Source organism: Salvelinus alpinus, chromosome 1 (assembly GCF_045679555.1).
Source record: "Salvelinus alpinus chromosome 1, SLU_Salpinus.1, whole genome shotgun sequence".
Lineage (NCBI taxonomy): Eukaryota > Metazoa > Chordata > Actinopteri > Salmoniformes > Salmonidae > Salvelinus > Salvelinus alpinus.
The window spans coordinates 84,135,162-84,163,093 of NC_092086.1; the positions used below are offsets into that span (position 1 = coordinate 84,135,162).

At 41.9% G+C, this 27,932-nt stretch overlaps 1 protein-coding gene across 1 annotated transcript; it reads right to left on the reverse strand.

The window, feature by feature from the left end:
* Positions 1-20,796: 20,796 nt before the first annotated feature.
* On the reverse strand, positions 20,797-27,505 carry mrpl22 (mitochondrial ribosomal protein L22). The gene is made up of 7 exons (XM_071329209.1): positions 27,146-27,505; positions 26,999-27,041; positions 26,656-26,791; positions 26,433-26,498; positions 22,498-22,575; positions 21,888-21,957; positions 20,797-21,059 (listed from the first exon to the last, which is right to left on the reverse strand). Exons 1-7 carry the CDS (start codon positions 27,171-27,173, stop codon positions 20,851-20,853), a joined length of 630 nt encoding a protein of 209 aa, XP_071185310.1. The 5' UTR covers positions 27,174-27,505; the 3' UTR covers positions 20,797-20,850.
* Positions 27,506-27,932: the final 427 nt, after the last annotated feature.

Here is a 27,932-nt window from a genome sequence, read left to right on the forward strand (position 1 = left end):
ATGGCTAATATATGAATGTTATCTGATGTTAGCAAGTTATTGATTTCATGAACCTTATTTCTAAGAATACATATATTAATATGGACTATTTTCAGCCCTTTCCTGGGTAGCTTATCAGAGATAGACATAATATTGAAAAGAGCAGACAAAGCAAGAGAAGAAAATATACATTCAGCAGTCCATTAATCAATTGGCAATTGGTGTGTGTGTGTGTGTGTGCTGCGGGGTTGAAGCTACAAACCCATAGGCTTAGCTCTCTCAACCCTTCCAGGCTTTTGGGAGGGAGGGTGGACAATGAGCCTGTTGAAGTAGATGTACTCAATGTCCCCACGCGCTCTGGCAGCTTTCATGGCTGGGATCAGTTCTTTCCTCTTCTGGCGCACAGCTTCAGGATAGTCCTCGTTGAGGAAGATATACATTCCTCTCAAGTTCTTGGCTCTTTCCAGAACAGCTACCTTGTACTTGAACCTCATAAACATAACCACTATCGGCCTGGGCCTATCACCTGGGCCGGTGGTGGGTTTTCCAGTCCTGTGGGCGTGCTCCACCTCAATCTTCCTGTGGTTCATTTTCAATTTCTCAGAGATCATTTCCCTCACTTCGTCCTCAGACTACATCCAGGTCTCGTGGAGATTCTACAATTCCGTCCACAATCATGTTGTTTCGCCATGGTTGTCCCTCGAGAGTCTGATTTATCTGTCATTGTTATCATGGATTCACAGACAGAACTGATGTCCTCTCTCAATGACTTAGAGATTGCTGTCATCTTGCCGTTTTCCTGTTTCAACTCGTCGAGCTGACAATGGGAGAACTGCAAACTGTTCTTCAGGTCCTGGACCTCTCTGGTCAGGTCGCCCATTCCTTTGTTAGTAGAATCCACAAGTATTTGGATAAAACATTTGAAACTATTTTCTTGTTGTTGTAACAACTGCTTATAGGTCTCTTTTTGTTCATTTAAAAGATCCTTCATGTGTGATAGAGAGACACCACTGGCACTGTCCTCAACGGTACTCCTATCGGCTTTGGTCTTTGTCATGGTAGCTAGCAACATATGTTAGGCTGTTACTCCTCGCAGTTTCAGACAGAGCAGGTCACGGGGAAATTGAAAACCACAAACAGCAGGGATCTAGACAGCCACAAACCCGGGACAATCCACGGTCCCAGCCACAATGGCTAAACGCGTCGCGGGCTGCATTCAAGAACACCTCGCTAGCTTGATGTCCAGCTAGCTAGCAGCTAGGCTAGCTGAGACACCAAATAGCTCCTCAGACCCATCCTTGGTCATCAGGATCACTGGAAAGATACAAGCAGTCCCAGCAACTGATGCTAACTGCGTTGCGGGATCCAACATAAGAAGCTAGGTAGCTACCAAAACTTTCCAATATACATTTAAACAACAAACTTTCCAAACAAACAAAGCTGAGTTCTTCCTCGTTCCGCGTACAACAGGAGTGACAATGTTGTGATCATTATGGCATGCAGACCAAATTTAGCAGTTTAAACCTGGAGTCACAGTTCCATGATTAGTGAGGACTATTAGGGTCGATTTATAGACTACTGTTCAACCCCTATTGTACACTTTTCTCACCTTCCAATATTTCATGGTTTGAACAATTGAATATGGCAACTTCCAGGATGAATCAAACCACTATATATGATTCACCAATATATTTTGTGCGTAAAGGCTCTCCAGACGGGTTTTGTTATTGTTCATAAATACAGTATTTTCCTAACCCTAAATACTATACAAGATCAGAGTATTTTTAAATCTACCAACTGGTCCTGAAAAGGAGACTAATAGGCTCATGAGTGTATTTACATGGCTTTCTTTTATTGATCCATAATATTCTGAACCGCTCTCTCCATATATTCTACAGTCTGTCGAAAAAACTCTAATTAAAAAGCTACACCAAATTTGAAAGGGATGGCTTTAGATACAGTGGGGCAAAAAAGTATTTAGTCAGCCACCAATTGTGCAAGTTCTCCCACTTAAAAAGATGAGAGGCCTGTAATTTTCATCATAGGTGCACTTCAACTATGACAGACAAAATGAGAAAAAAAAATCCAGAAAATCACATTGTAGGATTTTTAATGAATTTATTTGCAAATTATGGTGGAAAATAAGTATTTGGTCAATAACAAAAGTTTATCTCAATACTTTGTTATATACCCTTTGTTGGCAATGACAGAGGTCAAACGTTTTCTGTAAGTCTTCACAAGGTTTTCACACACTGTTGCTGGTATTTTTATTTGACTGCAAAACAAAATGTTTTGCTCTTATTAGTCTCTGGACTCAGTGAACCAGGAATCTTATACACATATTCAGACTGATTTACACTACTCTATGGGTCTAATTAATCATTCTAATGGAGATTACTTTAGTTAATGTCAGCATTGCAGCATGGAAAGATTACATCAACTTGTTACCGACCACCCTGCAACTAATTTGTTAATGGATTGAAGCTCTTTAACTCTACCGACCCACCCTCCCGGATCCGGGATCCTCCTCATCAGAAACGCTGACTAGCATAGCCTAGCCTAGCGCCACAGGGAATACCATATAATATAATTTCATGAAATCACAAGTCCAATACAGCAAATGAAAGATAAACATCTTGTGAATCCAGCCAACGTGTCCGATTTTTTAAATGTTTTACAGCGAAAACACAACATATATTTATGTTAGCTCACCACAATAGCGCAACACACAACGCCATTTTTTCACCGCAAAGATAGCTTTCACAAAACCCACAAATAGAGATAAAATTAATCACTAACCTTTGAACAACTTCATCAGATGACAGTCTTATAACATCATGTTATACAATACATTTATGTTTTGTTCGAAAATGTGCATATTTATAGCTACAAATCCTGGTTTTACATTGTGAACATGCGCAAAAATGCTCCAAATTGTCCGGAGAAATTTTGGAGAGTCATGTAATCTAACAGAAAAACTCATCAACTTTGCTGAAAAATACATGTTGGATATATAATTAAAGATACACTGGTTCTTAATGCAACCGCTGTGTTAGATTTAAAAAAATAACTTTAGTAAAAAGCACAGCATACAATAATCTGAGACAGCACTCAGCCATTCTCCTCCATGTTGGAGTAAACATATTCAACAAAAATACGAAATAACATCATAAATATTCTCTTACCTTCGATGAACTTTCATCAGAATGCAGTGCCAGGAGTCCTAGTTCCACAATAAATCGTTGTTTTGTTTTAGAATGTCCATTTCTTCTGTCGAATTAGCAACTTTGGCTAGCATAATGGTGCTCACGTGTCCATGAATGTTTGGCGCATGGAACGAAAAATTCCAAAAGTCATAATAAAAGTCGAATAAACTGGTCAAACTCAGTTGAAAATCCATCTTTAGGATGTTTTTCTCATATGTAAGGATTAACACATTGCTGATGTTATAGTATCGTTCTCCCTCAATCAAATCAATTAGCTCACTCAGATAATTTTTTAACTGCCATGCTCATATAGTAATGAATCAGTGTTATCGTTTCACAGCGAGAAGTAATATAACATCCTCTTTCCTTGTATAGAGCAGAAATACCAGATGGTTTCGTCAACACGAGAAGATGTTGGAAGATTGCTGCGGGGACTTGCTTCCATTAAGCCACAAGAGCATTAGTGATGTCAGGCACTGATGTTGGTCGATTAGGCCTGGCATGCAGTCGGTGTTCCAATTCATCTCAAAGGTGTTCAATGGGATTGAGGTCAGGGCTCTGTGCAGGCCAGTCATGTTCGTCCACACCGATCTCGACAAGCCATTTCTGAATGGACCTCGCTTTGTGCACGGGGGCATTGTCATACTGAAATAGGAAACGGACTTCCCCAAACTGTTGCCACAATGTTGGAAGCACAGAATCGTCTAGAATGCCATTGTATGCTGTAGCATTAAGATGTCCCTTTACTGGAACTAAGGGACCGAGCCCAAACCATGAAAAACAGCCCAGACCGTTATTCCTCTAACACCAAACTTTACAGTTTGCACTATGCTTTGGGGCAGGTAGCGTGCTCCTGGCATCCACCAAACCCAGATCCGTCTGACAGAAGCGTGATTCACTCCAGAGTCCAATGGCGGCGAGTTTACACCACTCCAGCCAATGCTTGGTATTGCGCATGGTGATTTTAGGCTTGTGTGCAGTTGCTCAGCCATGGAAACCCATTTCATGAAGCTCCCGACAAACAGTTCTTGTGCTGACGTTGTTTACAGAGGCAGTTTGGAACTCGGTAGTGAGTGTTGCAATCGAGGACAGATGATTTCTACATACTCCGGCGGTCCCGTTCTGTGAGCTTGTGTGGCCTACCACTTCGCAGCTGAGCCGTTGGTGCTCCTAGATGTTTCCACTTCACAATAACAGCACTTACAGTTGACCGGCGCAGCTCTAGCAGGTGAGAAATTTGACAAACTGACTTGTTGGAAAGGTAGCATCCCATGACGGTGCCATGTTGAAAGTCACTGAGCTCTTCAGTAAGGCTATTCTAATGCCAATATTTGTCTATTGAGATTGCATGGCTGTGTGCTCGATTTTATACACTTGTCAGCAATGGGTGTGGCGCAATTAGCCAAATCCACTCATTTATAGGGGTGTCCATACACTTTGGTGTGTGTGTGTGTGTGTGTGTATATAGTGTATATATAGTGTATATAGTGTAACAAATTAATAAAGAGATTAACTTAAATGTCTTGAGTCAATAAGTATTCAACCCCTTTGTTATGGCAAGACTAAATAAGTTCAGGAGTAAAAACGTGCATTGAATATCCATTTGAGCATGGTGAAGTTACACCTTGTATGATGTATCAATACACCCAGTCATTACAAAGATACAGGTGTCCTTTCTAACTCCGTTGCGGGAGAAGGAAACCACTCTGGGATTTCACCATGAGGCCAATAGTGACTTTAAAACGGTTATAGAGTTCAATGGCTGTGATAGGAGAAAATTGAGGATGGATAAACATTGTAGTTACTCCACAATACTAACCTAAATGACAGTGAAAAGGAAGCCTGTACAGAATTAAAATATTACAAAACATGCATCCTGTTTGCAGCGGTGTAAAGTACTCAAGAAAACATTCTTGAAAGGACTACTTAAGTATTTTTGGGGGGTATTTGTACCTTACCATTTATATTTTACAACTTTTACTTCACTACTTTCCTGAAGAAAAATTTACTTTTTACTCCATACATTTTCGCTGACACCCAAAACTACTTGTTACATGTTGAGTGCAGGACAGGAAAATTCAATTCACACACTTATCAAGATAACACGTTGTCATCCCTACTGCCTCTGATCTGGCAGACTCACTAAACACAAATGCATCGTTTGTAAATGATGTCTGAGTGTTGGAGTGTACCCCTGGCTAAAACAAGAACATGTTGCATCTGGTTTGCTTTATATAAGGAATTTGAAATGATTTACAGTTTTACTTTTGATACTTAAGTTTATTTAGAACCAAATACTTTGACTCAAGTACTATTTTACTGGGTAACTTTTTATTAAGGTATCTATACTTTAACTCAAGTATGACAATTTTGTACTTTTTCCACCACTGCCTGTTTGCAACAAGGCACTAAAGTATAACTGCAAAACAATGTGGTTTATGTCCGGAATACAAAGCGTTATTGTTTGGGGCAAGTCCATCACAACACATCATGGAGTACCACTCTTCATATTTAACAAGGATGGTGGTGGCTACATTATGTTATGGGTATGCTTGTCATCGGCAAGGAATAGAGATAAGCACAGGCAAAATCCTAGAGGAAAATCTGGTTGTCTACTTTCCACCAGACACAGACATTAATTCACCTTTCAGCAGGACAATAGCCTAAAACAAGGCCAAAAATACACTGATTGACATGAAAATCTATGGCATGACTTGAAAATGTCTGATTAGAAATGAATCAACCAACTTGACAGAGCTTGAAGAATTTTAAGAAGAATAGTTTGCAAATATTGTACAATCCAGGTGTGCAAAGCTCTTGAGAGTTACCCAGAAAGACTCACGGCTGTAATCGCTGCCAAAGGGGATTCAAACACGTATCAACTCATGGGTGTGAATACTTCAATTACATTTCTGTTTTTTGTTTTTATAGTAAATTATGGGCTATTGTGTGTAGATGGGTGAGTAAAAAAAATTATACAATACATTTTGAATTCACGGCTGTAACAAAGTGTGGAATAAGTCAATGGGTTATAACTTTCTGAAGGCACTGTATATATTCCGGACTCTGACATTGCTAATTTGATCGTTCTTTATTTTTGTGATGTGTGTATTGTTAGGTATTACTATTGGCGCTAGAAACATAAGCATTCCACTGCACCTGCGATATCTACAAAATGTGTACGCAAACTAAATGTGATTGGATTGAGGTCAGGGCCCCTGGGCACATGCCCTGCATGCCCTGTTAGTAATTCGGACATGGTTACTACAAGGTTTAGATAGTCTAGCCAGCTAACTTATCTAGCAATCTATAAAATGTTAACTGACATGTGCTAATCGTTTGACTGTCAGTGACTGACATAAGAGTTTAAGGACCAGACATTTAAATGGGTTTGGAATATTTGTGAAAATTGAATAGATGTGAGTATGAAGATTCAGGAGGGGAATGAGAATGGACCGGAAGCAAAGCGCTGCAGATGAAAGATCCAGGGGGTTAAATCTAAAGTTAGGCTTGGAGTCTCAGCTAGACATCGTCCGGCCGTGGTAAATACGCTGCTGTGATGATGGCAATCCTCAAAAAGCGAACTCCAAGTTAGTCAGACCCTGGAGAGGAAGTGAGCCATTCCGGACGGTTGCGATATTGTTGAGGTAGTACAGGCATATGGATAAGATGCCCATGGAGTGACCCAACCTTAGACCCCAGGAAAGAAACCAGAAGCAACGGTGGCAAGGAATAAAACTGAGGAACTAGGCTCAGCTGGGGAGCCAATCCTCTTGGCTATTGATGTCAGAGCAGATGTAGGAATGATAGGTTTAAAAGGACTAGCGTTCAAGGAGTTGTATGGTGTCTGGGATGTCATGTCGAGATTCCTTATATACATCGCTGATGCGGAAGGAGTGTCCGGAGAGTTGGTCAGCAGAATAGCCATACAAGGATAGTTTGTCTAAGAATGGAATGGAATCATTGGCAAGGCAATGGAACCAGATTCGGTGATGAATCGTGGCTCAGATGGAGAGTCATGTTGAGATTGTCTTGGCTGTAGGAAGTAGGTGAGTGGTTCGTAAGGGCTGAGGGTAGATAGTAGCTGGAACAGATAAACTAGTGTGATTCTGCCAAACTGATCCGTTTACTGTGTTTGATGGTGAAGGTACCTGTCAAGGATGGCGATGTCTGACATGCTGAGAAGGGATTTAGGTAGATGATGTGAACTTGGAACATCACAGAAGGCCAAAGAACGCCAAAAGAAATCAAACCCAGTGTGGAGAGACTGCGATGGAGACGTAACCTGGTCTCATTATCTGGATGCAGGCAGACAGGATGTTAATGGTAATGAGCTGGCGGCAAGTAAAAGTATAGATACCTTAATAGAAAGGTACCCGGTAAAATAATACTACTAATACTTGAGTAAAAGTCAAAGTATTTGGTTCTAATTATACTTAAGTATCAAAAGGAAAAGTGAAAATCATTTCAAATTCCTTATATAAAGCAAACCAGATGCAACATGTTCTTGTTTTAGCCAGGGGTACACTCCAACACTCAGACATCATTTACAAACGATGCATTTGTGTTTAGTGAGTCTGCCAGATCAGAGGCAGTAGGGATGACCATGTGTTCTCTTGATAAGTGTGTGAATTGGACCATTTTCCTGTCTGGTTTAGCACTCAACATATAACGAGGGGGGGGTGGCGGACTTCGGCGAGGCTGGATTGTGGCCGTCAGTCGAAGACTTGAACAGTTGAACAGTTGGTTCACTGATCTAGGAGAGGGTCTCAGCTGGTTAGATCCACGGCCGAACCGCTGCAGAAGCAGTTGGAACATAACTGTCTGAGCTGTCTGGGATGTGTGTGTTTATTGCTGATAGGGATGGATGGTGAGACGCTGTGGGGTTGAAGGTCACAGGACTGGAGGTGAAGAGGGAGGTCATCATTGGCAGAGAGAGTGGGTGAGCTGCAGCGTCGAATGGGTATCGAAGTCAAAACATAACCAGGTTGTTGGAGCACAGAGACAACGGCCGAAGGGGGGCAGAGCGGAGCAGCTAGCAGAGGCAGTGCGGGGATGCATCAGGAGTCATTGGCAGATAGGGGCCAGCGGGACCTTGTAGGATCTGCTGGCGAAGCAAAGAAGAGACTGGATGCGAATTGAAGTGGAGTGTTGGGTGGAGGAAGAGCCAGGGCAGCCGTCGAGAGGGAACGATGAGCCAGAGGGCGGGGCAGGACTGCGCTGTGGACAGTAGTGAAAACTGGAACGTTGAGGCAATCGGCTCACTGAACTGAGAGAAGGTCACAGCTGTGAAGAAAAGGGGCCGAGCCGCAGCAGGAACATATAGCTGGCTGAGCGGTCATCGCTGGCAGAACAGGTGAGAAACTGCAGGGGTGGTGATCCCAGGACCAGAGGCAAATATGGAGGTGGTAACTGGTGGAGAGGGAACATGTATCACCATGGGATCAGCGGTGATGGGCCAGCGGGGCCTGAGGTGAGGAAAGCGGACATCACAGGCAGAGAGGGGGTGAGCCGCTGCACAGGACCAGAGGGGCCTGAGGTGGGGAGAGCTGCTAGAGGCTGTGAAGATGGAGCTGGATAAGTAGCTGCAAGGCGAGAGCAGCCGGCAGAGAAGACTTGACTGGAGTATACCTCCATTATACTTTATATAAAAATATATACACTAATAAATCAATACCCTACCATCTAAGCCTAACTCACTAAGAACCCACCACCTTATTACACTATTTACATCTATATAGTCCTACCTCAGGCCAACAGCCTGAAAGGATGGGACACCACCACTCAACACACCCTGTAACTCTTCTGACGTCAAGTCTCGTACACCCAAATACCTCTCTGCAGCTGCCACCACAACCTCCATTTTCTGTGACTTATGGTCCATCCCTGCAGTACAGATGATAACCATTGCTATAAACGCAAAAAATCCAATCTTACTGAAGCATATATCACTTGTTGGCATATCCCTCTCTACTGGTACAGATCTACTACTCACACTACTCTCATGATCCCTCCCCCCAATCTTCATCTACTTTCTTCACTGCCTCAGACAACTTCTGCACTGCTCGAACCCTGGAAACCTCAACCTGCTTCTCTCGCACCGGACATTTCTGATCCCCAGCCCCATGGGCACCCTGACAATTAACACATACCACTACTTTCCCCAATAATACACATTCCTTTGTCTCAGGCCCTTCTGCACACTTCCTCACACCTAGGAACCTCCCTCCTACACACTGCTGCCACATGCCCATAAGCTTGACACCTGTAACAAGGTAATGTATTCGGCACAAAAGCTTGTGAAGAATAACTTCTATATCGTAACATCACTTTGTCAGGCAAAGACTCAACATCAAAACTCAAAAGAACACACAACTGTTTCACCACTGTCTGCGTCTCACTAAACGACGAGCATCACAAACACCGGGAAACTTCCCCTTCAGTTGGTCAACTTTCACAATTACTGCTACCCCAGTAATCACTCCTTTCAATGGCACCCTTTTCTTGAGAGCAAAACAATTCACATCGCTTGTCCCCATTAGTTTAATGCAGCAGAAACACAAACACTTATCACAAGACCACTTCTGGTTACCGTCACCGATTCCACAGCACCCAACTGTTTTCACCCACCCTGAAAACACAAATGGATCAGCCAAAAGGTAAGGGTCCACTTTTTCCAAAAAGACTGATTAGCAATGAGTTGCAGCTAATGCTTGTTGAGGACCTGCATTCAAGGCAACAAGTTAAAGTGGTCTGGTCTTCTTTCCTGAATGTGTTCATTCTTAACACCATGAAAACTGCCGATACATGTTGTGTATTTTACTGTGCTATCTCTCAACAGTAGGTTGAGACCCTGAATGATTACCCACCAAGAAAATATAATTTGGTCAGGGCCCCTACACGCAGCGCACAGACTGCACTGCATGTCAGCATTTGTTATACTGCATACATAAAATCTCTGATGTACAGTATGCAAGTCTGTGATTGTGCTGTGCTTTACTAAGGTGTGAGTGGGGATAAAAAAGAAACAGAAGCAAGAACAGCTGCTATACTTTTGGTAGTTCTGCTGAGCATTGTGCTCTGGGAACAAGGTGAGAGTCATTGGCTCTAACCTGAAATTGAGGGCACTTGTCTGCTTAAATTGGGTCCGGAAAGTGGCATTTTATTTGAAAATACACTCAAAGCCATTTGGAGCCGACATGGGCTTGGCTGGGTGAAGTGACAGACAAATCAGACAGGCTGGCCAGATCTGTAACATAAAGAGTTGGAGAACTAAAGGGCAATTAGGAACAGCAGTGACCCAGCTCCAGGCCTCTCCTGCTCCCACAACCTGTGGCCTTTAGAAGATGGGAAAAACCTTTATATACACAGAAACTGTAAACAATTTTGTCAGAGAATGATGGAGCGTGCTGATGGATTGCGTAAGTCAAAATATCAAGGTGAATGCCAGTCAATGGGTAACATTGGGAAACTGACTATAAAAATGTAAAACATTATCTCACTTCAGATGCAGATTAAGATACAGAGAGATGCTCCTTTGGAGAAGACACTATGTCAATGCTAGACCACTTCCTCTTTACAATAGTGTTTTAAAACATTATCAAGTCGCACCGTTTTCTAAATGCAGTCAGGCCCCTAGGACATCCCTGTCCACACTCATAACAATCACAGATCCAGAAGTAAATGGAGCATAGAAATGGGAGCTGGTGTGACCGGATTACACATGGGAAGATGGTTTGGTTCCTGTTGTCATCCAAAGCCAGACAGTGTCAGGGGAGTCCCAACTTGAAGGGGATTTGGCTGTTGGATTCAGAGAATGGAAGCAAGCCAAAATGTCTATTCAGCCACGATGATGTGCCTCCTAACAAGGTTTTCGTTTTGATTCTGTGGTTGAGGGATTTCAGCAGTGCTTTGCACAGGTCAAAACATAATGCAATGTCATAACGCAGTCTCATGATAAATAAGCCAAGTTTACACTCTTCCAAAAAAACTATCTGCGTGCATGACCAACGTTGAAATGCAATTGCTAGAGTGCAAAAGAATCTAATAGTTTGGTCTCTGACAATTTAAAAAAAATGGAAATGCCGGACCAATTCATCTGTCTTCCTTTTCCAACTGATTAATGCAGTCCATAGAGTATAATAGCAAAATATATTTATTTTATTTGTATTTTTAATAACACCAGTCTTTCAGATAGAGGATATTTTTAAACGTTCTACTAAAAATAAATGTGACAACTGCAAGTGGCTCTGTAATAATACAAAATAAATATTTTATACACTACATGACCAAAAGTATATGGACACGTGCTCGTCAAACATCAAATTCCAAAATCATGGGCATTAATATGGAGTTGGCACCACCTTTGCTACTACAACAGCCTCCACTCTTCTGGGAAGGCTTTCCAATAGATGTTGAAACATTGCTGCAGGGACTTCCTTCCATTCAGCCACAAGAGCATTAGTGAGGTCCGGCAGTGATGTTGGGCGATTAGGCCTGGCTCGCAGTCGGTGTTCCAATTCATCCCAAGGTGTTCGATGGGGTTAAGGTCAGGATTAATTTATGTATGGACTTTGCTTTGTGCACGGGGGCACTGTCATGCTGAAACAGGAAATGGCCTTCCCCAAACTGTTGCCACAAAGTTGGAAACACAGAATCGTCTAGAATGTCATTGTATGCTGTAGCGTTAAGACTTCCCTTCACTGGAACTAAGTGGCCTAGCCTGAACAGTGAAAAACAGCCACAGACCATTAAGCCTCCTCCACCAAACTTTACAGTTGGTTCTAGGCATTCAGGCAGGTAGCGTTCTCCTGGCATCCGCCAAACCCAGATTAATCCGTCGGACTGCCAGAGAATGCATTTTCACTGCTCCAGAGTCCAATGGCGGCGAGCTTTACACCACTCAAGCCGACGCTAATCTTCGCGCATGGTGATCTTAGGCTTGTGTGCGGCTGCTAGGCCATGGAAACCTATTTCAGTACAGAACTCGGTAGTGAGTGTTGCAACAGAGGACAGGCAATTTTTACACAGACGCGTTCTTTGAGCTTGTGTGGCATACCACTTCACTGAGCCGTTGTTTCTCCTACACGTTCCCAGTTCACAATAACAGCATTTACAGTTGACCGGGGCAGCTCTAGAAGGGCAGAAATCTGACGAACTGACTTGTTAGAAAGGTGGCATCCTATGACGGTGCCACGTTGAAAGTTACTGAGCTCTTCAGTAAGGCCGTTCTACTGCCAATGTTTGTCTATGGAGATTGCATGGCTGTGTGCTCGATTTTATATACCTGTCAGCAACGGGTGTGGCTGAAATAGCCAAGTCCACGAATTTGAAGCGGTGTCCAAATACTTTTGAATATATATATATATATATATATAAACACACACACACACACACACACACACACACACACACACACAGTTGAAGTCGGAAGTTTACATACACCAAATACAATTAAACTCAGTTTTTCACAATTCCTGACATTCAATCCTAGTAAAAATTCCCTGTCTTAGGTCAGTTAGGATCACCACTTTATTTTAAGAATATGAAATGTCAGAATAATAGCAGAGAGAATTATTTATTTCAGCTTTTATTTCTTTCATCACATTCCCAGTGGGTCAGAAGTTTACATACACTCAATTAGTATTTGGTAGCATTGCCTTTAAATTGTTTAACTTGGGTCAAACGTTTCGGCTAGCCTTCCACAAGTGTCCCACAATAAGTTGGGTGAATTTTGGCCCATTCCTCCTGACAGAGTTGGTGTAACTGAGTCAAGTTTGTAGGCCTTCTTGCTCGCACACGCTTTTTCAGTTCTTCCCACAAATGTTCTATAGGATTGAGGTCAGGGCTTTGTGATGGCCACTCCAATACCTTGACTTTGTTGTCGTTAAGCCATTTTACCACAACTTTGGAAGTATGTTTGGTGTCATTGTCCATTTGGAAGACTCATTTGCGACCAAGCTTTAAAACCTGTTATGGCTGCAGGGGGCGTATTGGAAAAACTGGAAAATATGTGCCAATTTTCAAACGGCCTCTTAATCAATTTTTGCTCTTACAATATGCATATTATTAATACTATTGGATAGAAAACAGTCTCTAGTTTCTAAAACCGTTTTAATTTTTTCTCTGAGTGGAACAGAAGTCATTTGGCAGCACTTTCCCTGACCAGGAAGTAGAATGTCAGAAATCTCTGCTCTCTTCAACGTTATGCCTATACATGGTCATTTGACGTAGGACCCTACGGACACTTCAGACGCCTTCCTCTGGGTGTCAAGAGGGTGTGAGAGAAGGAATTTTGTGTTCATCTTGTTTAGAGGTTGAATAATAGCTATTTCTTTGGCGTGACCGACCAATTCCGGAAGTCTGAAACGCGCGACTTGGGAGTGACATTGGGTTCTGTTTTGCTGCCGTTTTGGACGGGAACAATCTCCGGCTCGGTTTTTAGTTGATAAATGAGACCATATCATCGTAATGTATGTTTTTTCAATATAGTTTAATCAGATTATTTGAATTTTTTCGGGAGTTTTGCCGTGTTCCGTTCTCTGAATTTATTTATGTTGGACAGATCCGTGCCAGTGGACCGGTACCCATGCAAAATTAAGGTGGAAAGTTGCCATTATGAATCCAAACAACGACTCATCTGGACAAAGGACACATTGATCAACATTCTGATGAAAGATCAGCAAAAGTAAGACCCAATTTATAATGTTATTTCATATATCTGTCGTGCATGTCAACTGGTCGTGCGCGCCCAAGTGTGTCTGGCTAATGTGGCTATGCTTCCAAGATTCCTTCCAAGATGGCTTAGCAGTTCAGACGTTCTTTTTTGTCCTCGTCTTGTCGTGTCCTGTATATATATATATTTACACCTTTCTTCGCATATCTTTATATATTTTATTATCCAAGAACTCAACTACAAAAGCTTTCCTGCAACCCGCCTCACAAATTACAAAAAAAAAGTATTATTTACCTCAAATCTGAAATTCCACAGTGGAAGCTAGCCTGAGGCTAGCCAGAGGCTAACCAGAAGCTAACTAGAAGCTAGCCAGTAGCTGATCTGAAGCTGCCTAGAAGTTAGCCGGTTTGCTGGCTAGCGTTGGTGTTTCAGCTGCCCACGTTTGTGGTCTTCAGCTATTCCTTTAGCTCGATAATCTATCGGCACTTTTGTGCAACGCGACTCGGACCGGAGCATACCGGGACTATTTTTCTCAGTGTCCCCGGATTTCAGCCGCAGGCTCTGGACGTTTGCACCTTGATTTCACAGCTAGCTAGCTGCAAACCGTGTGACTATTGGCTTACGTCGATCCCGGAGCAAACTTAAATTATTCCGGAGCTAGCCAGCTGAGGAGTTCCATCAGCCACTCCTGGGCTACAGTCACCTATCCGGACCCGTTTTTTTGTTGTTGTTGCTGCAGATGCGGAGCCCCATCGGGCCTTCACGACTGACTGCCGACATTATCTGCCCGAGGGAGTTATCCAACTGGCACCTCCGTCGCAACGTTACCTGAACGCTCATCTGGGGCCCGCTAATCGTTAGCTGTCTTATCGGCTGCTATCTGAATAAGTATATCGGACAATTTTTCTTGGGTCACTATAACTATTTTGCCAATTGGATTGATCCCCTCTACCACACGGAACCCCACTAATCTACCGACGGAAACGCACGAGGTGTCTAAAAATAGACTTCCATCCTATGCTATCTTGCTACTGATAGCCATCTACCCGGCCAGCTGTCTGGATCGCCGTGACCCCAACCAACCTCTACTCACTGGACCCTTATGATCACTCGATTAAGCATGCCTCTCCTTAATGTAAATATGCCTTGTCCATTGCTGTTCTGGTTAGTGTTTATTGGCTTATTTCACTGTAGAGCCTCTAGCCCTGTTCACTATACCATATCCAACCTCTCAGTTCCACCACCCACATATGCGATGACATCACCTGGTTTCAATGATGTTTCTAGAGACAATATCTCTCTCATCATCACTCAATACCTAGGTTTACCTCCACTGTATTCACATCCTGCCATACCTTTGTCTGTACATTATTCCTTGAAGCTATTTTATCGCCCCCAGAAACTTCCTTTTACTCTCTGTTCTAGTCGTTCTAGACGACCAATTCTCATAGCTTTTAGCCGTACCCTTATCCTACTCCTCCTCTGTTCCTCTGGTGATGTAGAGGTGAACCCAGGCCCTGCAGTACCTAGCTCCACTCCTATTCCCCAGGCGCTCTCTTTTGATGACTTCTGTAACCGTAATAGCCTTGGTTTCATGCATGTTAACATTAGAAGCCTCCTCCCTAAGTTTGTTTTGTTCACTGCTTTAGCACACTCTGCCAACCCGGATGTTTTAGCCGTGTCTGAATCCTGGCTTAGGAAGACCACCAAAAATTCTGACATTTTCATCCCTAATTACAATATTTTCAGACAAGATAGAACGGCCAAAGGGGGCGGTGTTGCAATCTACTGCAAAGATTGCCTGCAGAGTTCTGTTTTACTATCCAGGTCTGTTCCCAAACAATTTGAACTTCTACTTTTAAAAATCCACCTCTCTAAAAACAAGTCTCTCACCGTTGCCGCCTGCTATAGACCACCCTCTGCCCCCAGCTGTGCTCTGGACACCATATGTGAACTGATTGCCCCCCATCTATCTTCAGAGCTCGTGCTGCTAGGCGACCTAAATTGGAACATGCTTAACACCCCAGCCATCCTACAATCTAAGCTTGATGCCCTCAATCTCACACAAATTATCAATGAACCTACCAGGTACCACCCCAATTCCGTAAACACGGGTACCCTCATAGATATCATCCTAACCAACTTGCCCTCCAAATACACCTCTGCTGTTTTCAACCAAGATCTCAGCGATCACTGCCTCATTGCCTGCATCCGTAATGGGTCAGCGGTCAAACGACCTCCACTCATCACTGTCAAACGCTCCCTGAAACACTTCAGCGAGCAGGCCTTTCTAATCGACCTGGCCGAGGTATCCTGGAAGGATATTGATCTTATCCCGTCAGTAGAGGATGCCTGGATATTTTTTTTAAATGCCTTCCTCACCATCTTGAATAAGCATGCCCCATTCAAGAAATTTAGAACCAGGAACAGATATAGCCCTTGGTTCTCTCCTGACCTGACTGCCCTTAACCAACAGAAAAATATCCTATGGCGTTCTGCATTAGCATCGAACAGCCCCCGTGATATGCAACTTTTCAGGGAAGCTAGGAACCAATATACACAGGCAGTTAGAAAAGCCAAGGCTAGCTTTTTCAAGCAGAAATTTGCTTCCTGCAACACAAACTCCAAAAAGTTCTGGGACACTGTAAAGTCCATGGAGAATAAGAACACCTCCTCCCAGCTTCCAACTGCACTGAAGATAGGAAACACTGTCACCACCGACAAATCCACTATAATTGAGAATTTCAATAAGCATTTTTCTACGGCTGGTCATGCTTTCCACCTGGCTACCCCTTCCCCGGTCAACAGCACTGCACCCCCCACAGCAACTCGCCCAAGCCTTTCCCATTTCTCTTTCTCCCAAATACAGTCAGCTGATGTTCTGAAAGAGCTGCAAAATCTGGACCCTTACAAATCAGCCGGGCTAGATAATCTGGACCCTTTCTTTCTAAAACTATCTGCTGAAATTGTTGCCACCCCTATCACTAGCCTCTTCAACCTCTCTTTCGTGTCGTCTGAGATTCCCAAAGATTGGAAAGCAGCTGCGGTTATCCCCCTCTTCAAAGGGGGGGACACTCTTGACCCAAACAGCTACAGACCCATATCTATCCTACCCTGCCTTTCTAAGGTCTTCGAAAGCCAAGTTAACAAACAGATTACCGACCATTTCGAATCCCACCATACCTTCTCCGCTATGCAATCTGGTTTCAGAGCTGGTCATGGGTGCACCTCAGCCACGCTCAAGGTCATAAACGATATCGTAACCGCCATCGATAGGAAACAATACTGTGCAGCTGTATTTATTGACCTGGCCAAGGCTTTTGACTCTGTCAATCACCGTATTCTTATCGGCAGACTCGACAGCCTTGGTTTCTCTAATGATTGCCTCGCCTGGTTCACCAACTACTTCTCTGATAGAGTTCAGTGTGTCAAATCGGAGGGTCTGTTGTCCGGGCCTCTGGCAGTCTCTATGGGGGTGCCACAGGGTTCAATTCTTGGACCGACTCTCTTCTCTGTATACATCAATGATGTCGCTCTTGCTGCTGGTGAGTCTCTGATCCACCTCTACGCAGATGACACTATTCTGTATACTTCTGGCCCTTCTTTTGACACTGTGTTAACAACCCTCCAGGCGAGCTTCAATGCCATACAACTCTCCTTCCGTGGCCTCCAATTGCTCTTAAATACAAGTAAAACTAAATGCATGCTCTTCAACCGATCGCTGCCTGCACCTGCCCGCCTGTCCAACATCACTACTCTAGACGGCTTTGACTTAGAATATGTGGACAACTACAAATACCTAGGTGTCTGGTTAGACTGTAAACTCTCCTTCCAGACTCACATCAAACATCTCCAATCCAAAGTTAAATCTAGAATTAGCTTCCTATTCCGCAACAAAGCATCCTTCACTCATGCTGCCAAACATACCCTTGTAAAACTGACCATCCTACCAATCCTCGACTTCGGTGATGTAATTTACAAAATAGCCTCCAATACCCTACTCAATAAATTGGATGCAGTCTACCACAGTGCCATCCGTTTTGTCACCAAAGCCCCTTACACTACCCACCACTGCGACCTGTACACTCTCGTTGGCTGGCCCTCGCTTCATACTCGTCGCCAAACCCACTGGCTCCAGGTCATCTACAAGACCCTGCTCGGTAAAGTCCCCCCTTATCTCAGCTCGCTGGTCACCATAGCAGCACCTACCTGTAGCACGCGCTCCAGCAGGTATATCTCTCTGGTCACCCCCAAAACCAATTCCTCCTTTGGCCGCCTCTCCTTCCAGTTCTCTGCTGCCAATGACTGGAACAAACTACAAAAATCTCTGAAACTGGAAACACTTATCTCCCTCACTAGCTTTAAGCACCAGCTGTCAGAGCAGCTCATAGATTACTGCACCTGTACATAGCCCATCTATAATTTAGCCCAAACAACTACCTCTTTACCTACTGTATTCATTTATTTATTTTTGCTCCTTTGCACCCCATTATCTCTATCTCTACTTTGCACTTTCTTCCACTGCAAACCAACCATTCCAGTGTTTTTTTTTACTTGCTATATTGTATTTACTTCGCCACCATGGCCTTTTTATATTTTTATTTATTTTTATATATATTTTGTTTGCCTTCACCTCCCTTATCTCACCTCACTTGCTCACATTGTATATAGACTTATTTTTCACTGTATTATTGACTGTATGTTTGTTTTACTCCATGTGTAACTATGTGTTGTTGTATGTATCGAACTGCTTTGCTTTATCTTGGCCAGGTCGCAATTGTAAATGAGAACGTGTTCTCAATTTGCCTACCTGGTTAAATAAAGGTGAAATAAAATAAATAAATAAATAAAATGCTAATATAGCGCTACATTTTGTTTTCGCTGTAAAACATTTAATAAATCGGAAATATTGTCTGGAATCACAAGAATTCTGTTTTTCAATTGCTGCACAGTATGTATTTCTCAGATATGTTTTATGAGGAGTAATTAGGTATTTGATGTTGGTGTCTGTAAATGTTATGGCTGCTTTCGGTGCAATTTCTGATTGTAGCTGAAATGTAATTTATGATTTATACCATAAATATGCACATTTTTCAAAAAAAACATATGCTATACAATAAATATGTTATCAGACTGTCATCTTATGAAGTTGTTTCTTGGTTAGTGGCTATATATATCTTTATTTGGTCGAATTAGTGATAGCTGGTGATGGAGGTAAAAACTGATGGTGTTAGAAAGTGGTGTCTTTTGCTAACGTGGTTAGCTAATAGATTTACATATTTTGTCTTCCCTGTAAAACATTTTAAAAATCGGACATGTTGGCTTGATTCACAAGATGTCTACCTTTCATATGCTGTATTGGACTTGTTAATGTGTGAAAGTTAAATATTTTTAAAAAATAGCTTTTGAATTGCGCGCCCTGCACTTGAGCTGGATGTTGTCATAAGTGTACCGGTGTCGGGCTGCACCCCAAACAGGTTAAACTTCCTGACTGATGTCTTGAGATGTTGCTTCAATATATCCACATAATTTTACATCCTCATGATTTATCTATTTTGTGAAGTGCACCAGTCCCTCCTGCAGCATAGCACCCCCACAACATGATGCTGCAACCCCCGTGCTTCACGGTTGGGATGGTGTTCTTCGGCTTGCAAGCATCCCCTTTTTTCCTCCAAACATAACGATGGTCATTATGGCCAAACAGTTCTATTGTTGTTTCATCAGACCAGAGGACATTTCTCCAAAAAGTATGATCTTTGTCCCCATGTGCAGTTGCAAACTGTATTCTGGCTTTTTTATGGCGGTTCTGGAACAGTGGCTTCTTCCTTGCTGAGCGGCCTTTCGGGTTATGTCGATATAGGACTCGTTTTACTGTGGATATAGATACTTTTGTACCGGTGTCCTCCAGCATCTTCACAAGGTCCTTTGCTGTTCTGGGATTGATTTTCACTTTTCGCAACAAAGTACGTTCATCTCTAGGAGACAGAACGCGTCTCCTTCCTGAGCGGTGTGACATGTGTGGTCCCATGGTGTTTATACTTGCGTACTATGGTTTGTACATATGAACGTGGTACCTTCAGGTGTTTGGAAATTGCTCCCAAGGTTGAACCAGACTTGTGGAGGTCTACAAAAAAAATTCTGAGGTCTGCCTGATTTCATTTTATTTTCACATGAGGTCAAGCAAAGAGGCACTGAGTTTGAAGATAGACCTTGAAATACATCAACAGGTGCACCTCCAATTGACTCAAATGATGTTAATTAGCCTATCAGAAGCTTCTAAAGCCATGACATCATTTTCTGGAATTTTCCAAGCTGTTTAAAGGCACAGTGAACTTAGTGTATGTAAACTTCTGTCCCACTGGAATTGATACAGGGAATTAAGTGAAATAATCTTTCTGTAAACAATTGTTGGGAAAATTACTTGTCATGCACAAAGTAGATGTCCTAACCGACCTGCCAAAAATATAGTTTGTTAACAAGAATTTTGTGGAGTGGTTGAAAAACGAGTTTTAATGACTCCAACCTAAGTGTATGTAATCTTCAACTATATATGTGTATTTTTCAAGGGAGTATTATACACTTGTGTGAATTAGAAAAGTTTTTTTGCATATCCCAACTCACCGCGACACCCTAGGAGAGTGAAATCACGGCCATGGTCAGCATTTATCAACGGCGAACTTGGAGCATTTATGGTTAAATGCTTTGCTCAAGGGCACATCGACAGATTTCTCATCTTGTCGGCTTGGGGTTTGAAACTAGCAACTTTTAGGCTACTGGCCCAACGCTCTAACCACTAGGCAACTTACAGCCTGTAAGAGCTTATGCTTTGACTAAAATGTCAATGTAAACAATTAACTGCTGGGTGCGCTCAAAAGCAGACATACTACTTATCAATCCGAAATGAGAAAAGACAGAATCGTAAAAACAATCCCACAATTATGACACATTATTTATTTACAACATATCAAATCACAAACAGTAATAGTTTCCCTAGAGTGCGTGGATAATGGTGCGACTCTTGAGCTGTTCAACGTACTCCTTGGCCTGGTCAAAGCCAGTCTTCTGCTCTGCCTTCGGTGGAAGCCCCTCCACCAGCTTGACAAAGTAGTGGCAGTGCACTTTATCCATGATCCCAAACATTCCTCTGCCATGGTAACGGATACGTTTCAGGTACTTCCCTTTGTTGGAGAATGATTCCGCTGAAGAGAGGAAGAAGGGGATAAAAAGTGCGTGAAAGAGTGTGTGTGTGACAGACGTATAGAACACAATGACAAATTTCTCATTCTGGAATTGCATTTGAATGTCATACACATCAGAATAAAGATATATTTCTGTTTCCATTTGTTTATCTATAATAACCTCTGAATACATTTGCATAAATCATACCCAGCCTCTGAAGTGAAGAAAAGCATGTATTTTCAGGCATCTAAAGTTACATCCCTATTGTGATTTTTTAATACATTTCCATTGCTTTTTCCATTTGAAACAGTCAGGACGTGATTAGAATGCACCATACACCCTTTGATGATCACCATCACTTTATTCTAACCTTGTTAAAACAATTTACATTCAGGAATTCAATCATGCTATTTAGGGCACGCATGGTCAATTTCTGTCATACATTTTATTGTGAGAGGATTCTAACAAGATGTTATGTGTATGAAGTTGTGTATTAGAGACTATCTGCACCTTAAAGATTATTTGCACTGACTAGTATCCACACATCCCACACACAAACACAAACACTCAGTCAACAATGCTGTTCTATGATATACCATTTATTCTACTATGTGACCGAGACACTGCCCACATATTTGTAAATACAGTCTATTATTACTATGCATACTACCTCTATTACTTATTATTTTTTACCTGACTATATTATTAATATTGATTAACGTACTGCATTAAGGGAGCTAGCACACAAGCATTTTCCTGCGCCTTTTATACCTGCTGTGAACTGTGTGTGAGACAAATACAATTTGATGTGTAAGATTTCAAGAAGATGTACGACAGTTGACACTTACCAACATATAAATTGGACTTGTATTCCACATTGTGATTCCTGACTGCCATCTCCTGGGCTTCCAAGAGAACCTTAGAAATACAACAACGTATCACATCATGAAAGGAAGACAGCGGCCAAACACTGACAAGTCATACTGACAAAATATACTCGTAGAACTACTGAACATGAGCACATCACAGACAGGTCACCCGTGATACAAATCAGTATTCGACATCCATCCATGTCTGAGGACAACGGGAGATGACGTGGAAACAAGGCCACTAGGGGCAACAGTGAGCGCTGTTACCTTCAAGTAGGTTTTGGTTTTGCTAGGGCGTTGTTGACGGGGATGGCAGATGGGCGCAAGCATCTGCCCCTGGTTCAAAAGGTAAGCATCTGCCTCTGGTTCAAAAGGTTGCATGTTCAAAATTCTGTGATAAAAAGTTGTTTTTGATATTCTTGTTTTAAGCCTAGGTATCAAAGCCTAGGTATCAAATGGTTTGAGAAACATGAATGGATGTCTAATTCTGATTTGAGTCAGCTTGTTGCATCACAAGCCTAAAGCAAATGTTGCATTGTTTCCCAAAACTAGCTAAAGCATGCTGTAGAAAGCCAAGGATAAAACATACCTCTTTCATGATCTTTGCCCCCTTTTTGTCATTGAACTCAAGCTGTGCAATGGCCTCGTCAATAGTCATTCCTCTGATCTGGTGGAGGAATACAGAAGAGGAAGTCAACCAATAGTAGACGCATAAAAAAATGGCAGGCCCCATGCACTTATCACAAATGCCTTGTTAGCCAAGTTCGCGTTATTGTACATTGCTCTCCGTTACTATTTTTGTATTATCGTCAGCACAGTATACATGATCCCAATTTTACCTCCAAGACACTGCCGATTAGAAAAACTAAAGAGTAGATTGTGCTGATTTACTGGTGCATTGAACCATGTTGCACGCTATAGTTTAAAAACTGATTGTTTTAGCACTATGTCATATCTAAATTGACATCTTTATGCACCTTTGGCATAATACTTTATCATTTTTTAAATGGTTCAATGCACCTGTTTCCATCTCAATACCAAATCATCTGATTAACAATTATGTATGTTTTAAATTAAAATGGCACAAAAATAAATTGTTCTCATCAAAGAGCAATTTCTCAAGAATCAATTTTGGTAGGACTGTCGGAGTGGTCTGAGTTGGGAGGGGAAACGGAAAACTAGCCGTTATGGGCAGAGAGATTTGAAACTCTTTCTTATTGTTCTATTAACTAATTTACCGTGAGATCACCATGCAGGCTGAAATTTCAGACTGTCTTTTCAAAAAGAGCATTTTCACTTTCACAATATTACGCCAACCTCAGTGTAGAAATATATATAAAACACAGGAAAATGATTACTCAAAATAGCATACATAAAAAGGACACAACCTACAAGTAAGGCTGTCAGCCTTACATTATATTGTTTTATGACAACCAATCTATGGGACAGGCACAAGGCAGGCACTGGACAACAACCCACTAGGGAAGTGAAAGCAGGGAAGGCCATAGCTGTGTATACGACGATGCTATCCCTCTTGGACAACACCGTAGCGTAAAAACCCATCACATGTGCGTCACGAATCTTGAATAAAATTCTATTTGAAATTACTTGACGTTTTTGCAGGGCGTTGGACTTTAGAGCCTACCATTGGGAATTTGAGCCAAAATATCCACAGGAAAGCATTATTCAAGGCTATTAACCCCACCCACCAAAAAAATGAAAAGCCGATAAATAAAATTGCCAGCCAAATTGACCGGGAGAAAAAAATATATATATCCAATTGCAAAATAACTTTTTATTCATTGATGGAAAGACCAGTCCACGGAAATACATATGGCCGTAATGCTTATCGGTCTATAGCTTAATTAGCATAATTGTGGAATTAAATTGCCGCATGTGTATTTACGTCAGGCATGCATTTTATTTATCACACGCACAGCATACAGACAGAGCCAATTTTGAGCAAAATATCACCTCAGACAACACTAGAGCTGCTGCAGCGCTTCAGCCCATTGCAGCTGGAGTGCAACATGTGCTTTTATAAGACCAGTCATTGTGCAATATTTCTAAAATGCAATTGTGTGTTAAACTTGGATGGCCACAATTAAAAAGAGTTACCATTTTTTTTTAAATTAAAATTGGAAGTGCCACTCTCATTAGACATTCAAGTGCATAGGGAACAGTAGACAAGCTTTAAGAGATGCCCAGTAATGTCCTCCATATATAGCACATTTGGGAAAGTATTCAGACCCCTTCCCCTTTTCCACATTTTGTTACAGCCGAACTCTAAAATGGATTAAATAAAACATTCTCAATCTATACACAATACTTCATGACAAAGAGAACTGTAAGAATCATTTGCAAATGTATTAAAAATAAAAAACAGAAATACCTTAAGTGTTCAGACCCTTTGCTATGAGATTTGAAATTGAGCTCAGGTGCATCCTGTTTCCATTGATCATCCTTCTACAACTTGATTGCAGCATTGGAGGTCCCCAAGAACATAGTGGCCTCCATCATTCTTAAATAGAAGAAGTTTGGAACCAACAAGACTCTTCCTAGAGCTGGCCGCCAGGTGAAACTGCGCAATCAAGGGAGAAGGGCCTTGGTCGGGAAGGTGACCAAGAACCCGATGGCCACTGACAGAGCTCCAAAGTTTCTCTGTGGAGATGGGAGAACCTTCCAGAAGGACAACTATCTCTGCAGCACTCCACCAATCAGGCCTTTTATGGTAAAGAGGATAGATGGAAGTCACTCAGTAAAAGGAACATGACAGCCCGCTTCGAATTTGCCAAAAGGCACCTAAAGGACTCTCCGATCATGAGAAACAACATTCTCTGGTCTGATGAAACCAACATTGAACTCTTTAGCCTGAATAAGCATCACATCTGGAAGAAACCTGGCACCATCCCTACGGTGAAGCATGGTGGTGGCAGCATCATGCTGTGGGGATGTTTTTCAGTGTGTTTTAGTCAGGTTTGAGGGAAAGATGAACGGAGCAAAGTACAGAGATTCATGAAAACCTGCTCAGGACCTCAGACTGAACAACGACCCTAAGCACACAGCCAAGACAACGCAGGATTGGTATCGGGACAAGTTTCTGAATGTCCTTGAGTGGCCCAGCCAGAGCCCGGACTTGAACATGATCGAACATCTCTGGAGACCTGAAAATAGCTGTGCAGCAACGCTCCCCATAAAACCTGACAGAGCTTGAGGATCTGCAGAGAAGAATGGGATAAAATATTTAAAAAATCCTCAAAAACAGGTGTCCAAGCTTGTAGCGTCATACCCAAGAAGACTCTTGGCTGTAGTCACGGCCAAAAGGTACTTTAACAAAGTACTGAGTAAAGGGTCTGAATACTTATGCAAGTGGTTTTTATAAATTACTGTTTCATGATTACTGATCAATTCACGTATACATTTATAATTAGGAGGTTATCTGTTTTAAAACCTTTTTATTTTTGTAATTATGTATTGGATTGTCTTTTTGTGGCTTCCAACCACACTTGCACACAATTTCTTTGTATTATATGTATTGCTGTCCATCACTTGATTTCTTTGGTTCAAATAAACTTGAAATGACCAGAAGCCAAAGGCACAATCCTAGTCATATTAGCAACACATCCTAGTTGTTGCATCTTTAGATTTCCGCTCTTTCAAAGTTCTTAGCCGAGATTTTCATCTCTGTTACATATGGAACCACATCAGTTATGCTGTTTAGAAAGGTTTTTCCACGAATTGCATTTTTGCAAATGTTTAAAAATGTTTTATCGGATGCTTCATTAAACAGAGTTGCATGTTGAAAATACAACCTAAACAGGACCTTCAAATCAAATGTTTTGCATGGGTGGAGTTTGGCTTGCCTGGTGACATTAGACAGTATAAGTTAATATAGCCCAATAAAGAGTTCCAAACCCCTCTGCCAATAACAGCTTGTTTTCAGATTACATATCCCTCCCCAGTCAGACAACTCCCAGACAGTCATAGCTAAATTATTGCTTGAAAAGTTATTTTTTTAAATTATTTTAATGGAAAACTATTACAGTAAGGTCCTTAACTGAAATTAGAGAACTTATTTGATAGAGAAAACGGCTGCATTGGGCCTTTAAACAGACTTTTCAAACGTGGGTCTGCTGCATATGCCTGAAATTACATCCTCTCTGCTCCACCTCATGTCATAATAAAAGTCCTGCATGTGTGCAATCACATTGAATTAAATTGATTGGTGCATACGTGTCAAAAAAAAAAAAAAAATGGCGATGCTCTCCTTTACAAGACCTTAGTAAACCAGGGATCTCTTTACAAAAGGCAAAAGCCCTTGCACAGAAAAGAGTGAGGAGGAGAGCCATGGTGAACTCGTTATGTTTCCAAGAGGGACAAGAAGATTACGTAAAGAAAGTACATTTATGAGACTTTGAATGTAGCATCTAAAGAGTGAGAATACCCAGTAAAATCTGTTATGTCTAGCGCTATCTGGAAGGTGTTCAACATGTTGCTTTTACATTCAAACCTTTAGACACTCACCATATTTGCTAGATACCACATCTTGTCCTTGCTGTACTTGATTTGCCTCCTGCAGTGGTGCACCTCCTGTGAAATAAATATATTGGTCTATATTTAGTATATCGCAACAACTGAAAACCACTTAGTTAAAAATAAAATGGTCAGATATGGAATGATTTCCATGGGAATACATGTTTTATTTAACCATAACTACTGTATGTATCACTTGGTTGTTGGAACTCACTGCAGGTCTTCGTGCTTCATCAGGCTGCTGTGGTGGGAACATTTGCAGGTTCTTCCTGTCCCAGTTCTTGTTGACATCTAATGCGGCGCTGGTGTGGATGCAGGAGACCCTCTGGGTTGTACCAAAGGCAAATAGCCTGGATAGAGAAGAGAACTTCGCTAAGAAGCTAACGTTAGCTAGCTAACGTTAAATAAGTTATAGACAGAAAGATGCACAATAAAATCTGGCAAATACTTGTAATAGGTACACTTATGGAAGTTGTAAGCACATGTATAACTTCACTGCTTGATTTGTCCTTTACTGAAATTACAGCACTGTTAGCTCGTGTGCTGGTTCTCCTTACCTTGAGCGTATCTGCCCAGCAACACTCCTGAGTAGTGTGAACCCTATGAAAACATAACCCATGTTTAGTTCATTCTAAACCACACTTTAGAAGACGTAGAGAATGAAATAGACACTGGCATTTCAAGTACAATACTATTAAACTTACCACCGCCTACGATTACGGAGGTCGCCATGTTGAATGTATGACGTCGTCCACACGTTCTGCTTTACGGCAAGTGCACAGTCTCGCCAAAGAGACTGTCGTCGCTACTTACCACAAACACACATTCATAAACCCCGCCTATTTCTAAAATGTATTTTCTTAAAATCTGATTTTAAACCTAACCTTAACACACTGCTAACCTTATGCCTAACCATAACTTTAAATTACAACTAAAAAGCAATTTTCAGTTTTTTATAATTTTTTGGTCAAGGTAACTAGTGGAAACGCAAAGATATTGGTGCTCCTTCTCAGGGCTCCGTCGCCTATCTTCTTGAAATTTGTATTGGCAGATCGCAACCAACTAAAAGGTACATACACCGTCATCTACTGTACTGGGGTGCGTTGCCGGTCACGGCCTCCCTATTAATATATGTATCTTATTTAGCCCTATGTTTCCGCCTACTGTTCTGGAGTATAAATTCATTACACTTTATGACACAAAAAGGGAAGGTACAAAGGACTGGAAAAGGAAGCAAAATTGCACCTACCAACACCCGTTAAAACCTCGCCACTAACACACCTTGTAACTCTTCTGCAGTAAAATCTCATACACCCAAGTATTTCTCTATAGCTACCACCACAACATCGACTTTCTATTATTTCAGTTCCATTTCTGCGGTACAGTTGATAACCATGGCTATGAACGCTCAAAAAACAACCTTACTGGCCCACGTTATTCCTATCACTCTATTAGCCCGGCTTACTCACAGGGAGCCTTGGCCTGGTGAGA

Coding starts and splice junctions, on each gene's coding strand:
- mrpl22 (XM_071329209.1), bottom strand. CDS start 27,173: ATGGCGACCTCCGTAATCGTAGGCGGTG. Junction 27,042..27,145: donor CTCCGTAATCGTAGGCGGTG/GTAAGTTTAATA, acceptor ATGTTTTCATAG/GGTTCACACTACTCAGGAGT. Junction 21,958..22,497: donor GGGCAAAGATCATGAAAGAG/GTATGTTTTATC, acceptor TGTATTTCTAAG/GTTCTCTTGGAAGCCCAGGA.